Genomic DNA, 15,086 nt, shown 5'->3' with positions numbered 1-15,086 from the left:
ATGTGGAGGACTGATATACCAAAATTTACTTGTGCATATTGTAATGAAAATTCAATTTAATATTGAAAATGGTAAGAGACAGGGGCATTTGAAAAATGTTCATCATGATCTTTTAGAAGTGAGAGACTAAGCAAACTTCAGAGAGAAGACAAAACATTTAAGTGCCACCTTTTCAAACCCATGATAACATTCAGGGTGGGGGGAACAGAATAGAATTTATCTGGTGGACAAAATGGATAAATTGAGAAGTAAATTGATGGACAAAACAACTTCCTGTAGCAATGCTTCAAGTTAATTTGGTGAAAGGAACAACGGAGTACCTGACAATAGAAGATGTATAAAGGGACCTAGCAGGTGTTGCTGGGTTTAATGCCTATGGTTCTCGAAAGTATATCTGAGTGGACTAGTCCCTCATCAGCCCCTTTCTTAAACTCAGCACCAGTCTTCTAATTTGAGGTTGTTAAGACCTACTCCCTACTTTAAAAAATTTCCAGGAAGGGACGACCCCATCCAGGATCAAGAGTTGTGAATACAGAGTTCTTTGGGCACTAATGATCAGCTTTTACACTCGCCTCTGTGGATGCAGGCTCTAGGGAAAGACATGCCAAAATCATACTGTTAGCTTTAGGTTTTGGAGATTCCTGGGCTGAAATTTAAAAACGAACATTAGCTGCTTCTCCCTGGCTAGGACTTTGCAGATTGAAGGATAGTGGGGTGCAGGGGGTGTGAATCATACTGAGTGACACCTTCAGAGGGGTAAAACAAAATGTCTGTAAAAAATTTTGTGCAATATCTCAGCCGATATTATTTTCATAGCAATACTCCTGCGGTTAAAAATAATCACAAAAGCATTTTATGTAAGTATAGTTTACATGCACTGTGTCTACAACTACAAAATTAAGACACTATGCTGATTTAGTCTTTGAACCTTCTAATGCTCATGCACTTTGGTCAGAGCTGTCATTATTACATCATTACAATGCTGCTTCAAATCGCATACCGTAGTTTTATCTGCGCGTACTTCAAGCATGTACTTTTATATTTCTTTGTTGCTGGTTTTTTTGTGCTGATTTTGTCAACATTGAGGCATGGGGAGGTTCATAGGGGTGACACCATCCATTACTGCACTCATGACACCAACCATAATGGTGCAACAGGGAGGATATTTACTTTTAGCACCATTCGAAAGAAATGTATTGATTCTACAGAAGGAAAAACCTGTATTACTTTCTCCCACTTTTAAAGTCTCAGGTTCTTTCCAACTAAAGAAATGCTCTTATGTCTTATCAAAATGGAGCATAATAAAATTATCAAATCATATGCAATAGTCATATTAATGGAGGGGCCCTGCTCTTGATCCCACCAGCCTCACAGGCGCAGCTGGTGGGGACGAGAGACAGGGCCTTCTCGGTGGTGAATTCCCAATGTAGATAAGACTACGTTGTCTTGACATGTAACCTTAGGCATGTGTAATCGATTAAAAAAGTTTTTAAAGTCTTTACAAAACTGGGAGGCACTGGAATTTCATTTCTAAAGTGTTTCTAAAGTATTATTAGTGAAAATTTTGTTACTATAATGAGAGTAACAAAATTTTGTTACTTTTTAGTTAAGTAATTCAACAAATGGTCAAACTTCAGGGCTCCTTTCTTACTCATTTTTAGAGATATTGGGGTGAAACTTGCTACAATGGTAGAAAACATTTACCACTGCTAGCCCAGCAAATCTCAGGACATTTCACATATCCATGGAATTTTGGGGAATTTTCAAAGTTTTTATAAACAACCCTTAAAAAAAACTATAAGAACCATCTTCTTGAATTTTCTATACCATGACACAAAATAACAGGAGATCAGAAATATTTATAGATCTACTGATTTTAGGGAACTTTTTAACATTTTGACAAAAACATTTTTTTAAAAAAAAGCCACCAATGCTATCTCATTGAATGTCTCATATTATTATGTAATATTGTATGATAGATACATGATAAATCATAGAGCTGGAAGGAACCCCAAAGTTCATCCAGTCCACCCCCTTTTTTCTGTCATGCACAAAAGCACAATCAAAGCACCCTCAACAGATGGCCATCCAGCCTCTGAATAAGAAGAAGAAGAATAAAGAAAAATGTTCCCAGTTTGAAAGTGTTATTTCCTGTTTAATTGTGTAGTCCTTACTTTGAAAGTAGTAGTTGTGCTCCAGAAAATTCGTTTTTGTGCTAAATTGGTGGCGAGTTTACAAGATACTACAGCAAAATGTGCTATAGCAGGATGTCCCTCCTGCACTGACAAAGTTTTTGCAGTTTAATATACTTTCCCCATGTTTTTATGATAGAACCAATTAGGAGATGGCATTTATAAACCGGGAACAAAAATCATTGTGTAGAATATTAACCAATTTATTGGAATTCTGGCTGGCTATGGAGGGGCAAATCTCTTTCTCCCGTATCCTGATTGGGGCTTTCTGATGCTGAGCACTGCACTCTGGGAAATATAGTTTAGGGCAGGGCCTTTTAAATTCTCTGGCATAGGGCTCCTTGCCCTTTCAAACTACATTTTCCAGAGTTCTGTATTTCTTCCCAGGGAACTCTGCTTTCTCCCTCCTTTCCCTCTTCTAATGGCGGAAGGCCATTAACTTACAGAGGAAAGGCAGCCTTTTTGGCTTGGCTTTGTTTCCTTGCACTGAATATGAAACTGACTTTGGGAGCCTTCCGAGATTTACAAAACTCAAACAAAAATGTATTGGTTAAGTTTAGATTCTAAAGTTTTTGGCACAGGCCACACCCACATGTCAGAAATCAATTCAGAAATACAAATATTACAAATTTTAATATGAATTTAGAAACTTTAGAAACTTTTGCACATGTCTGGTAACCATTCTAGATGTGGACACTTTTAATGATAAGAGATGACAGCTTTAATTTTAAAAATCAAGATATTACAGCTTTGAGAAGGAGCTGTAGCCCAGAGACCCTAATTTGTATGCAGAAAGTCCCAAATTCAGTTGCAGAATCTTCAGGAGTAACTTAAAACAAAGACTGTACTCTCCAACAGCATCTTCCTCCCTTATGCTACTATACCTAGAACCTAGAAATCTGTCATACGTTTTGTGCCAAAACACATTAACTTTCCATATGATCATTCTCATCATATATATAGGAACATATGTTAAAAATCCATTCAGTATGGATACTCATGGAAGAAAAAAACATTCCATAAATATACCAAAATAAATTTTAAAATGTTTCCTTCCTAAGATTTCAATCATTTTGAGTTGCTGCTTTGTTTTTCAGTTCCATTTTAATCCCACACTCTGCCAATGGCTCACTATGAGTACAAAATCCTTAAAAGTAAGCAATATAAATACATTCTTAGGTAGCTGTTTTTTTGTTTTTTTGTTTTTTTTAAAAAAATGGTTGGATTTTCATTGAAAACAATGAGCTGGAGCAGAAACAAGGGTGTTTTTTTTTTAAAAAAAAAAAAACATTAGACATTCTTGCCTAAATATTCTTTTGTAAAAAAGCAGATCTGGTCTAATCCTGGAGTTATACAGCATCAACCCATGTTAGTATTTGGGTAGGAGCTGTGAATCCATAATGTTATATTTTGGACAAAAAAATCCTAGCAAAACCACCTCTGATTATTCCCTGCCTGTGGAAACTCTAGAAATCCAGAGGTTCACCATAAATTGACAGGCAACTTCCTAACACATATATGCACATACAAAATGCTGATGTATACTGGAGAGTGTGGCTATTGTAACAACAGCAAAAAAAATCAATCCAGTAGGAAAGGGGTGTCTGTTACTGGTTAGGAGGCCGTAGAGATTCCAAAATATATTAGCTAATATTTGTCTGAGGTGCTATAGTGGGCTCCCCACAGACAACCAGAAAATATATTACCATGGCCCAAGTATTTCCACTTGGGCCATGGCAATATATTCTGTTCAACAATGGATTTAATAGTTTCCCTACTTCGCTGATTTTCAATTTCAGGCTACCAGAACTCATAATAAATTGAATGGATTTGGTTTATATTTAATGACTTTCGAGGTTTGGTTTGAGAAATTACCATAATGTTTTTCCCTTACCCCCTAACATCTGTTTCATGAAAGTGCCTGGACCCTTGGCATAGTAAAAGTGGCATCAAGGCAGTTGGCTATGAAACAAAACATACAGAGAGAAAACTGATCAATTTTCAAAATATCCTGGCTCTATTACTTGAGACTATGGCCATGACCTTCTTTTAATAGCAAATGGGTTCAAAATAGGATGGTTACTAGCCGAGCCATGCCAAGGTCCCTTGCTTCGAGTGGCTAATCATTGCTTTCAGCTGTGATGGAAGAGGAAATCTTGAGGAGAAATATTTTAGTTGGGACCTTCTGCCAAGGTTATCAGTTCTAGCTGAGGAAAATGTCTATGTCCATTTTCCTCTGCAAAGTTCAGAGAGACTATAAACCCTGCACATTATCCCAAAGCCTGCAGGTGCCAGCAATCCAAATAAACACAGAGCAATTAACAGAATTAACACAGCTTTAAATAGCTTGGCTCACCAGATGCAGAGTCCTAGTAGGGTTCCATAAAATGTAAAGTTATTAGAGATTAAACCATTAATCATCTGTTCAGAGACTGGATGCAAAAACCATTCCATCTGAAATGGCTAATAATCAGAGAAGGAAGCAGGGATTTAATGGGCACAATTAAACCATACCATTTTTTCTGTACAGTGTTCTACAGTTCCTATCACAATAATCCTGCTCCTTGTTCATTTAAATCCAGTTGGAGTTACAAAGAGGGAAAAGGTGGTCGCCAGAATATATACTTGAAACATGCAGCTATTGCAACCCAGATTTGTGCGGCTAGTGCATGTATACCAGAGTGCCCATCTTGGAAGACTCTGACTTCAATTCACAAAAGTTTAACTTTCAAAACACTGGTGTTTTTTTTTTTTCAGGAATTGAGCTCAGATGCACTGGGGACAACAAAGAGACTGCCAGTGACTGCAGCCGCTTCATTTTAATTTTCTTAGAGTCAGGCTGAGGGTGCTTCCAGACAGCAGTCAAATCTGTGCCATAGTAGGTTTCCCCACCCTCACCCCCAAACCCAGGCCCCACCCCCAAAACCCAGGTGTTCCCAAACAATCCCAGTAATTATCGGGATAGGATAGGACCAGCAAACCCCTCTCCCCCACAAAAAGCCCTTAAGAGAAGAAATAACTTACCAGGTGCAATTAAGGGACTGCTGTAGTCTTCCTGGCACATAGAAATGATGAGCCTCATTTCTACATGCCAGGAGGACTCCAGTTGTAGCTTAATGGCAGCCTGATAAGTTATTTCTTCTTCTAAGGGCTTTTTTGGGCAAGATTTGAGGGGAGGGGTTTCCATATCACTCCTAGGAGCTTTTGGAAGCCCAAAGAAGTGAGGTGGCAAATGTGGACAGGACATCCCAGGTAGTCCTAGGACTACCTGGGAGTGAGTCCCTACAGGTCCAATGCTCCATTAGATTTGGGCCTTTCAGCAAGGTCTGGATATAATAGGATATCAAATTAATTCGGGACATAGCAGGGTTTACCTGCTTTGTCTCAAATTAATTTGATTTTACCCGAGGCATTGTTTGGACACCTGCATTTTCAGGCCTGTCTGGAAAGGCCCTGATGGAGCCCTGAATTGTTGGAACTGAATTATTCGTACCACAGCCGTTATTTCAGAATGCTCATCCTTCCCTATTGTTTAACAACAATAACAACCAAAAGATTTCTATTACAATTAAACTGCTAAAGTCAGGAGAGAGAATACCTACCCCACCACCCTAGCCCTGTTTTCCACATGACTATGACTGATGAACCGCAACATATTAAAAAAACAAAAACACAACATAAAGACTGAAGTCAGCCTTCCCCGTGCTATTAAAACTTGTACGCCAGCTGCGCCCGTATCTTGGGGAAGTCAAACTTGGCCATGGTGGTCCATGCTCTTGTTACATCTAACATAGACTACTGCAACACACTCTATGTGGGGTTGCCTTTGAAGACTGCTCAGAAGCTTCAAATTGTCTGAGAGGCAGTCAGGTTAATAACTGGGGCGGCATACAGGGAGTATACAACTCCCATGTTACGACAGCTCCAATGACTGCCAGTTTGCTACCACGCACAATTCAAAGTGCTGGCTTTGGCCTATAAAGCCCTAAATGGCCCTAGCCCAAATTACCTGTCCGAACGCATCTCCCCCTATGAACCATCGCAGAGATTAAGATCCTCCAGGGAAGCCCTGCTTTCCATCCCACCATTGTCACAGGCACGATTGGTGGGGACAAGAGACAGGGCCTTCTCGGTGATTGCTCCCCAGCTATGGAACTCCCTTCCTGGTGAGATCAGGTTGGCCCCCTGGTAAAAACTTGGCTGTGGAACCAAGCTTTCGGGACAGGGCAATAAAGCAGCAATAGGAAAGATGACCAGGCCAATTAAATTTGACGCGGATGATTAGGACGGTATTAAATGGTGTATTTTAATACTTTGTTAAATGTTTTTTAATGTTTATTTATTGTATGTGAATCTGTGACCCAGCATTGAATGTTTGCCGTGTATATGCTGTGCTCCGCCCTGAGTCCCCTTCGGGGTGAGAAGGGCAGAATATAGATGTTTTAAATAAATAATAATAATAAATATTTCATGGATGTAAAATATTCATAAGGTTCTGTGTATCAGAATGAACATGAGTAGTAGCAGTAATAGTTATTGATATTATTGTTGTGTTGTTGTTGTTGGTTTCCCCCTTGAATTTGTGTAGGCAACAAGCAGATATTTGTCAGATTCCAGATTTCTCTGAATATCTAATTGTGCTTGAGGCATTACTAAGAATAATACTTAACCGCTACATAATGCATTTCAAGTGTTCAGCTCTTCAGATGCATTATGTAAGTAATCCTCTATAAAAGTAGGCCAGTAATATAATATGTGAACTGCTGCCCAGTTAAGGCCAGAGGCTGGGACTGAGGGAGCAGGGGCTTCTTTTACACTATTTAGTGCAAGAATAGGCTTCTTAGTGCTCTCTTGACTTTTAAGTCTCCAATTCTCATGACTACTAGACAAAGATTCTAAGAAGAAGCAAGGAGATTTGTCAACCTTGATTTCTTCTGCATTATTTTATTTAAGCTTCTACTTATTTACATCCCAAATCTAAGACAATTTGTAGATTTTGGCAAGTCATTTTTAGAAAACTGAAACAAAATTATCTTCCATTTCCACTTGTCAAGTACAACTGTAGTGAGAGGCAAATAATATCTAAATGTGTTCTTTTCACAGAAAGTGTGTCTTGACAAATCAGGATGCAATTTTTAGAAACTGGTCAATTTCCATAAAAACGTTTCCCTTTCAGAACTTACTTACCATACACATTAGGCCTGGGTAACAACGGAAAAATTTGTTTCTAAAATCAATTTGTATTTGGGGTTTTTTTTTGTTTCGATATTTAAAATAATTACAAAATTTTCCCTTAAAAAAGTTCGATATTTACGAAATTTCGTAAATGGTAAAAAATTAACGAATCGATTTCCGAAACAATAACGAATCGATTTGTTAATGGCGGACGCGACCGCGAAATACGCTAAAAAACCTCCAAAAACTTCTGAAGCTTCCCTCTCCCTCTGTTGTTGACTGTTGGTGTGATATTATAATTTTTTTTCACTAATTAAACCATAAAACTGGCCCAGACATGCGGAAATAATAACGAAACAACCTCTGAACAATAACGAAACGAACACAATAACGAAATACGAAGCATTTACAAAACGTATTTAAAAATTCATTTTTTTAAATAATTGCTCCAGAATGGTTCGTTATCGTTTTGTAATTGAAAAAAATAACGAATTATTAACGAATTACGAATTAACGAAACGAAACCGCCCAGGCCTAATACACATATATCCACACATACATATAACAACCTCAAATATTTTCCCTACTTAAGAAAACATCTCTGCAAAAAAAATGATTTAAATGTATTATCTAGTTTGGTCATTATTTTCACTTTTATTTTCTACACAGGATTTCCACTAGGTATATGAAATAAAAGCCTGTTTTGGAAAATTCTTATCAAAAACTAACTGAAACAATCTGATTACTAATTCTGATTTCTGGAAATTGTGGTTATCAACTCCTGGTTTAATGGATTCAGGACTAAAACAGTATTCAATTAGTGAGTTTTGGTTCATATTCCTGGGGGTTAATTAAATATTAGACTATTTAAAAATTAAGCCATAGCGTGCACTATTTATAAATAAATAACCATGGTATATAAGAGAATTCAAGATGCACGATAATTTTGGTAGAAAGGGGTAGATTTTAACCTCTGCCAAAATCATGAATATGCATAGTGTCAAAAATGAATAGTGAAATGATGGAAGATTGGGGGTGGCCAAAAGGCATCATTTATTCACATAATGTAGAGAAAAATTATGAAACCAGCACCACATCATAAAACAATGGCTGTGTTGTGGTTCAGCACCAACTTGATGGGAATGGGAGTGAGGAGAGTGCTGGGAATGATAGTGCAGATGTGGGCTCTCAGTTTTCTTCCCATGAATTTAGAGACAGGCAATTTAGAGACAGGTCTGTGTCTTCAATGTTTTCACAAGATTGGAATGTGGTTGATAAGACAGTTGCTGGGAAGCAAGGTCAGACAGTTGCTGGGATGCAAGGCCGCGCAGGGCAGGTGTTGCGAAGGAGTTCGCGGCTGGCAGAGAAGTGTTGACCTCATCTGTGGGAAAACTGCTCGTTAAGGCTTGTTTGATGTTTGCTGTTTTGATGTATAACGTATAAGTAATCTGCCTGGACATTGATCCTGTGTTAGTTTCAACGTTGCAATATGGCTTGCAGTAGCTCCAGTTCGGGGGCTAGGGATTTAGAAACGGCCTGCTTCATGTAATATGTTTCATTAGGTATTCTATTATAAAACAATTACAACTGAAAACAAGTAAATAAGCAATATCAGTTAACATCTGAATATTAATTAATACTATAAATAGGCCATGCTTTTGGTGGAATGATTTTTTTTTACTTCAGCTGGTATGAGAACACCAAGAATAAAAAAAATCTCTCATAGCAAAAAGGTACACAGCTTTAGTCATCACAAAAAGACAACCCTTTATTTTGTGCCTGCCAATGATGTTTTTCAGAAAATGTAGTGAGTCCATGGATTATTCAGGATAACCTCAGAGAATAAATAAGAAAATATGGGGGTGACAATCCTTACATTCCTAGTCAGGTAGAATCTGTTGTGTGAACCAAGGTGAACAAACTACAACCCTGAGATCACTTGAAGCCTCCAAAGCATTTGTTCAGTCCTTAATACTTCCAAATTCCCCAGATTATTTGTCTCTCCTGAAACCATTTTAATTAAATTGCAGAATCCCCCTCTCCATTAAAGATGTCTATGAAAAACTGAGTTGGAATTTCAAGGTAGGTAATACACGACCACCACCACCTCTTCTGCTTCTGCTTCTTCATCATCATCAGTGTGGTGAATCTTCTTCTCAGGAAGTTTTTAAACAGAAGATGGATGGTCATCTGTCAGGAATGCTTTGATTATTTCCTATATGGCAGAATGGGATTGGACTGAGTGGGCCCTTGTGGTCTCTTCCAATTCTATGCTTCTAAAATATTTCTATCTGCCTAGTGTGTTTACTCAGTTTTTCCCTCTGTCCTCACCATGCCAGGGGCTGGGACACTTCTGGCACTATTGGTTAGTCCTATTCTATTGGCCTCGTTATACCAAACTCTCAGCAATTTTTAGAATTCCTGCAGTCCCTGAGCTTAACACAGGAGCTGGAACAGTGCAGAATATCTGAGATGCTGGCCATAGGCTGGTTTGTGAATTTGGGCAGGGAGGTTGTTTTTGTTTTTGTGGAGTACACAGTATCTGAGAAGGGTGCCCTGAGCTATGCAGAGCTGAATAACATGAGGGGTGCATTTGGTGGGCTCTGACATTACCAAGCTGGCACTGAGGGTCTCTCTGTTATTGAGAGGCACTGGCAGTGAAGTGACTTTCAAATATGTTCCAGCAATATGTATTGCTGTGCTGAATGTTATGAACACATAGAATGCTGTTATTGGGCTGCCACTTACATATTTCTCAAAGAGACAATGCTGAGGCAAAGTTTGGATCACCGCATCATCCAGGCATGTAGGACAAACCTTGGGAAGGGAAGAGATAGGAAGCATCCATACGAGTGCCCTGACACCATTCAAAACTCTGGAGCATTGCATTATTTGGGTTGAGGAGTAGGGTTGCTAGGTGAATTAAGGGACAAATCACCCATCTCTTTAATGGTTCCAGAATTTCAGCTGACAATCCTAGATGGGGGTGCAATTGGTGTATGCCTTTGGCATTCCCTAGTTTATCTAGTTTATATTCTGCCTCTCTACTAAAACTGTTATGTAGGATCACTTAGATGGGCGGGAATTAAGGCTACCATATTAACTAGAATTAAACTGCAATGCACAAAGTTGCCTTCCTTCTGGTAATATGTGTAAGGTTGGGTGAGATTTAACCCTGTGGTACTTTAAATGCTTCAGTTCTTCATGTATTTGATATTTGGAGATGACTCATGGTTGAACCGTTGGAATGGAAATTAGTCTCTGCATGTGCTTAAATGCACTCTATCTTTCATTATTTTTTACCTATAGCCCTGGACTTTAAACTATCACTTTAAAAAGGGTCCTGAGATTGTCTCCTGCTTCCAAGTTCAGTCCATAACCTGTTTATGTAATGGCTGTTCAATATAGAACTTGCCATTTTTGGTATTTTATAAATGAGCCCCTGATGGCACAGTGGGTTAACTGCTGAGCTGCTGAACTTGCTGACTGAAAGGTCAGCGGTTCAAATCCAAGGAGCGGGATGAGCTCCCAATGTTAGCCCCAGCTTCTGCCAACCTAGCAGTTCAAAAGCATGCAAATGTGAGTGGATCAATAGATACTACTTCTGCAAGAAGGCAACAACACTCCATGCAGTCATGCCAAACACATGACCTTGGAGGCATCAACAGACAATGCTGGCTCTTCGGCTTAGAAAAGGAGACAAGCATCAACCCCAGAGTTGGACACGACTAGACTGAATGTCAAGGAGAAACCTTTACCTATAAATGCTGAATGGTGCAATCTTATATCTTCTTTCCTTCTTTGTAGGACTGAGGCCTGTGGCTAATGGTCCTAAGCATATTTACTTGCAAATTAATCCTGCTGAGTACATACTGCTTCCTTCCAAATATGGAGTACACACTTGCACCTTCACTACATACCTTGCTTCACTGAATGGTTTGATTTTGGATGAAAGCTAATTGCAATTAAGTATGACAAAATAACAATTTCAAACCCATTTTGAATTGGTTAATGAATAAATATTATTCATTACACAACCACACACACACACATTCATAATATTAGTAGTTACATTATTTTCCAAGTACCCCCATTATCTCCTCGTTGCCACAACTTTGTTACTCCTTAAACATTGTATCTGTGCTTTCCTGCCACAAAACGTTGCATCATGCAGTGCTCCTGTCAGAGTTCAAACAGCCAGGTATTCTTTCCCACGATTGTATTCCTCCTCCCTCCTATTTCCAACAAAATAGTCATCAATATCACATGCTCAATTAACACGTCCAATTCTTGCTGAGTTTACAGAAGTTCTGGTCCTTTCATTTTGCACCTTCTCCAAAATGATTTTTGTACTCCTGCAGTCCTTGGGATTATGTCAGTGTTGCTGATAGTTCTTTCATGTGCAGATAGTTCAATTTTAGTTAGATAAGGAAAGCCATTCAGTGGGTCTGCTATTACTATGATCAACTTTCAGTAAACAAAAGATACAATTGGACAGGGATCAATATCAAACAAGAAAATGCTTTTGTTTTAAAACATTTACCTCTTTCAGGCATCCCATGAAGTTATTGCTGATTGGAGAACCAGGTAAATCAGCCGTGCTGGGGCTCCCACCCACATAGAAGAAGTCATCTGAACCTAGCATGGTATAGTCCTCTTGTGTGTAGCCTGTGGTGGTAAGGATTCCATCCACAGAGATTGTCACCTGTTTGAAGGACACAATGGACAAAACAAAAAAGAAAGAAAAGAAAAACAAAATTCCCAGCAATGACCTTACAGTTCTTAGAAGAGTAAAACATCTCCCCTACTTTATATGCAACCTTTAGTACAAGTGTTGCTAAACTTTGTTTATTCTGTGTATCTCAGATCCATTTTCTGGTCTGCCTTTTTTGTTTTTGCCCCTTCAGTTCAGTTCCTAAATCTCCTGCTTTCTTATTTCAATACCTCTACAGCCAAGGAGAGCTATTCTACAGGTCACAATAGTTTCCATTTACTCAGGCCAGAAAATGGAGCTGCTTTTGAAAGAGAGAGCTTATCTAAGCTGATTTCATGATTAATATGTTGTTACCAATAATATGTTGTTACCAATAGTGATTATTGTTAGTTACAAGCGTTAGTAAAGACACTGATGAAGACGAAGTTGATATATTTGATTTTGCTTCTTTTTTCTTTTTTTTTCTTTTTTGCTCACGGCACACTGACGGTCATGCATTCAGGGAAAGGGGGATGGGAGGGGTCTCACTTCCAATACATTATGGATGAGCATGCTATGTACCTACAGAGACACACACCCACCACCCAGCACCGCAAACAAAAGAGCAAAAAAAGAAAAAGGAAATAAGAAATTAACATTATATACATTGAATATATGTATGTGTGTATATATTCAATTGTATTAATAGAAAAAAAGAAAAAAGAAAATATTAACCACATACCAGCAAGTGTGAGGGACAGAAAATGAGAGTTTACAGAAAGAGGAGAAAATGGCAAGCGTGCACAGACACCATACTTTGACACGCTCATGCCAGTGATACTCAAAGCCCAGAAGAATAGAATGAAAGTGTTAAGAAGGAAAGAGAGAGAAAGACTGAGATTAGAAGGAAGGAAGGAAAGAAGAGAGAGAGACCCATTTTTCACACTTGCATGCAGTCATAAAAAGTTCAAACCAAAACAAAAAGGAAACCAAGGCATAAGGGGAAAAAAATCAAAACCTTTAAAGAAAAGTTAAAAAGTTAAAAAAGAATTCCAAACCCCATTAACACATGGAGGGTGAAGGGAGACGGAAGGGGAGCAAGGGAAAGAAGGTAGTGAAAATGATGTGTGTTCGGTTTAAAGCTGGTATTAGTAGCTTGGAGAAGTGATGGGTGGGAAAGAGTGAGACTTTTAGTGTGGAAAGTGTGGTTGGGGAGAAGATAAGGTTTAACCAGATGGACATGCCATGCAGTGTAGGTACTGAAACAAACAACCGGCTGAGCTTCTTTTGGCCATGGCAGGTGAGGTCAGGGAGAGAAAGAGAGAATATATGGGAAGCTGGCAGGAGGAAAAGGTTAGAATGAAATGGGGAAGAAGAGGAAAGCTCTGGCCAGTTTTGCCTACAACAGCCGTTGCCACAACAAAAGGATGAGAGGGGAAAAGACCGGCCTCACCACAACAAACTATAAGCCCTGACATGATTGTTGAGCTAAAAAAAACCTTCAGAAAATTCAAAGAAATGGAGAGGCAAAAAAAGAGAGCATGAAAGAAAGTAAACCAGAAGAAAAGAGAAAAACTCTATAAAGCATTGAGGGAAAATTATTTCTCAGGGGGAAAAATATGTGAAGTGGAGAAGCTAATGAAGAAGAAAAAGATGAAACCCCATTTCCAGAACTGTTGTATTTGTTTGTTTGCTTCTTGGTTTTTTCTTAAAGAAAATATTTGTTTTTAAAAATTAAAAAAATAAAGAGGAAGAAAAGGTGTTTACAGCAAAATCAAAAGAAAAATTGAAAGGGGCAGGGAAGTATAAAAAGGAGGGGAAAACAGGACGGGGGATGGAGAGGTAAAGGCAGGTAACACACGGCAAACCCAAAAAAAGAGACAATAAGAATGATATCTACCAGACAATGTAGTTTGTTTACCATAGCGTGTCCAATGCCTGAGTGCTTTGCGGAAAAGGGGGAAGAAAGGAAATTAAAAAATTGTGAACAGAACGATTGTTAATTAAAATAACTAAAAGCAAAGATGAGTCGTTAGGGTGTTAGTACATTAGTTGGTTAGTAAAAATGACACATTGCATGAATGGTCTAGTGTTAGTCTTTCAAAAAAAGGTGTGGGGCACCCGACACACACAGAGTGAGAAAGAGGACAATATGAGCAGGACTGTCTGGGAAACCATGCCATATAGATTGTTAGGAAAAAGGGAGCTGCCTACCCTTCCCATACTCCTGGTACTATTTCTTGCCCCCCAACCTTTAATTACCCCTCCCCAAAACAAAACAAAACCTTGGATTAAATTAAAAGAATATAAATAATACTTACTTTCCAAAGGCCCAGCAAAAGCATAATTCCCATCTCTATCTCTCCATCCCACATAACAAATATATACCATCATGAGAGATATCAAGCATATCCCATCCCACCACCCAACCAATCTCTATCTCCTTTAGTTATTCCAAATATTGCTACCTGCAGATGCTCCTTAGTTATTCTAACCAACCGAGTATATCTCCTAGGTGCAAGCTCTTGCTTGACGATTCGCTGAGGATGTTCTTCCCATCCCTCAATTTCCAGATTTCTATCTAAAGTAGTTTGATTCTTAGCTCTCAGGAAAGACATACAGAATATGAAAGGCTGGACTAACAGAGACAACGTGTAGCTCACCTGTAATACTGAGGAAGGTGGGGAGAAGGTTGCCTAACCGTGGAAGGCATGATGACTTCTTGTATCAGCCATTTTGGAATAAAGGGAGGGTGGTTGATAAAATTTAACATATGGAAAAAGTATGCCTCTAATCGTCATTGGTACGGTTGCAGAACTGGCTTCCAGCACCTAAGCCTCTACGGGGGTACTATTGCTTAGTGGAGAAACAGACAGGTACACTTCTGATTCTTAACAAAAATGCCATGGTTGATTGACTCTAATATAGATGTTTATTAATATGGTTGCATATCTTTTTAAAAGACTTTAAAAATATAATCCAAATCTCTTATAGCATTTTCAACAGGGCCACTTTAAATTAAACTG

The 15,086-nt window shown here is 38.7% G+C and overlaps 1 protein-coding gene across 47 annotated transcripts in view; it reads right to left on the bottom strand.

The window, feature by feature from the left end:
* The window catches only part of NRXN3 (neurexin 3), a 1,474,105-nt gene that overhangs the window by 1,059,882 nt on the left and 399,137 nt on the right, over positions 1-15,086 (bottom strand). For 32 of the 47 annotated variants that reach the window (XM_067462930.1, XM_067462932.1, XM_067462927.1 and 29 more), the window contains 2 exons: positions 13,982-14,005; positions 11,911-12,072 (listed from right to left, as the gene is read on the bottom strand). In XM_067462930.1, the coding sequence (XP_067319031.1) occupies positions 11,911-12,072; positions 13,982-14,005 (186 nt within the window). The remainder of the gene's footprint in view (positions 1-11,910; positions 12,073-13,981; positions 14,006-15,086) is intronic. The other 15 variants (XM_067462945.1, XM_060757656.2, XM_060757664.2 and 12 more) reach the window with 1 other exon arrangement.

Source organism: Anolis sagrei, chromosome 1 (assembly GCF_037176765.1).
Source record: "Anolis sagrei isolate rAnoSag1 chromosome 1, rAnoSag1.mat, whole genome shotgun sequence".
NCBI lineage: Eukaryota > Metazoa > Chordata > Lepidosauria > Squamata > Dactyloidae > Anolis > Anolis sagrei.
The sequence above is the reverse complement of the archived record's forward strand: the minus strand, read 5'-3'. Positions and strand labels throughout refer to the sequence as shown.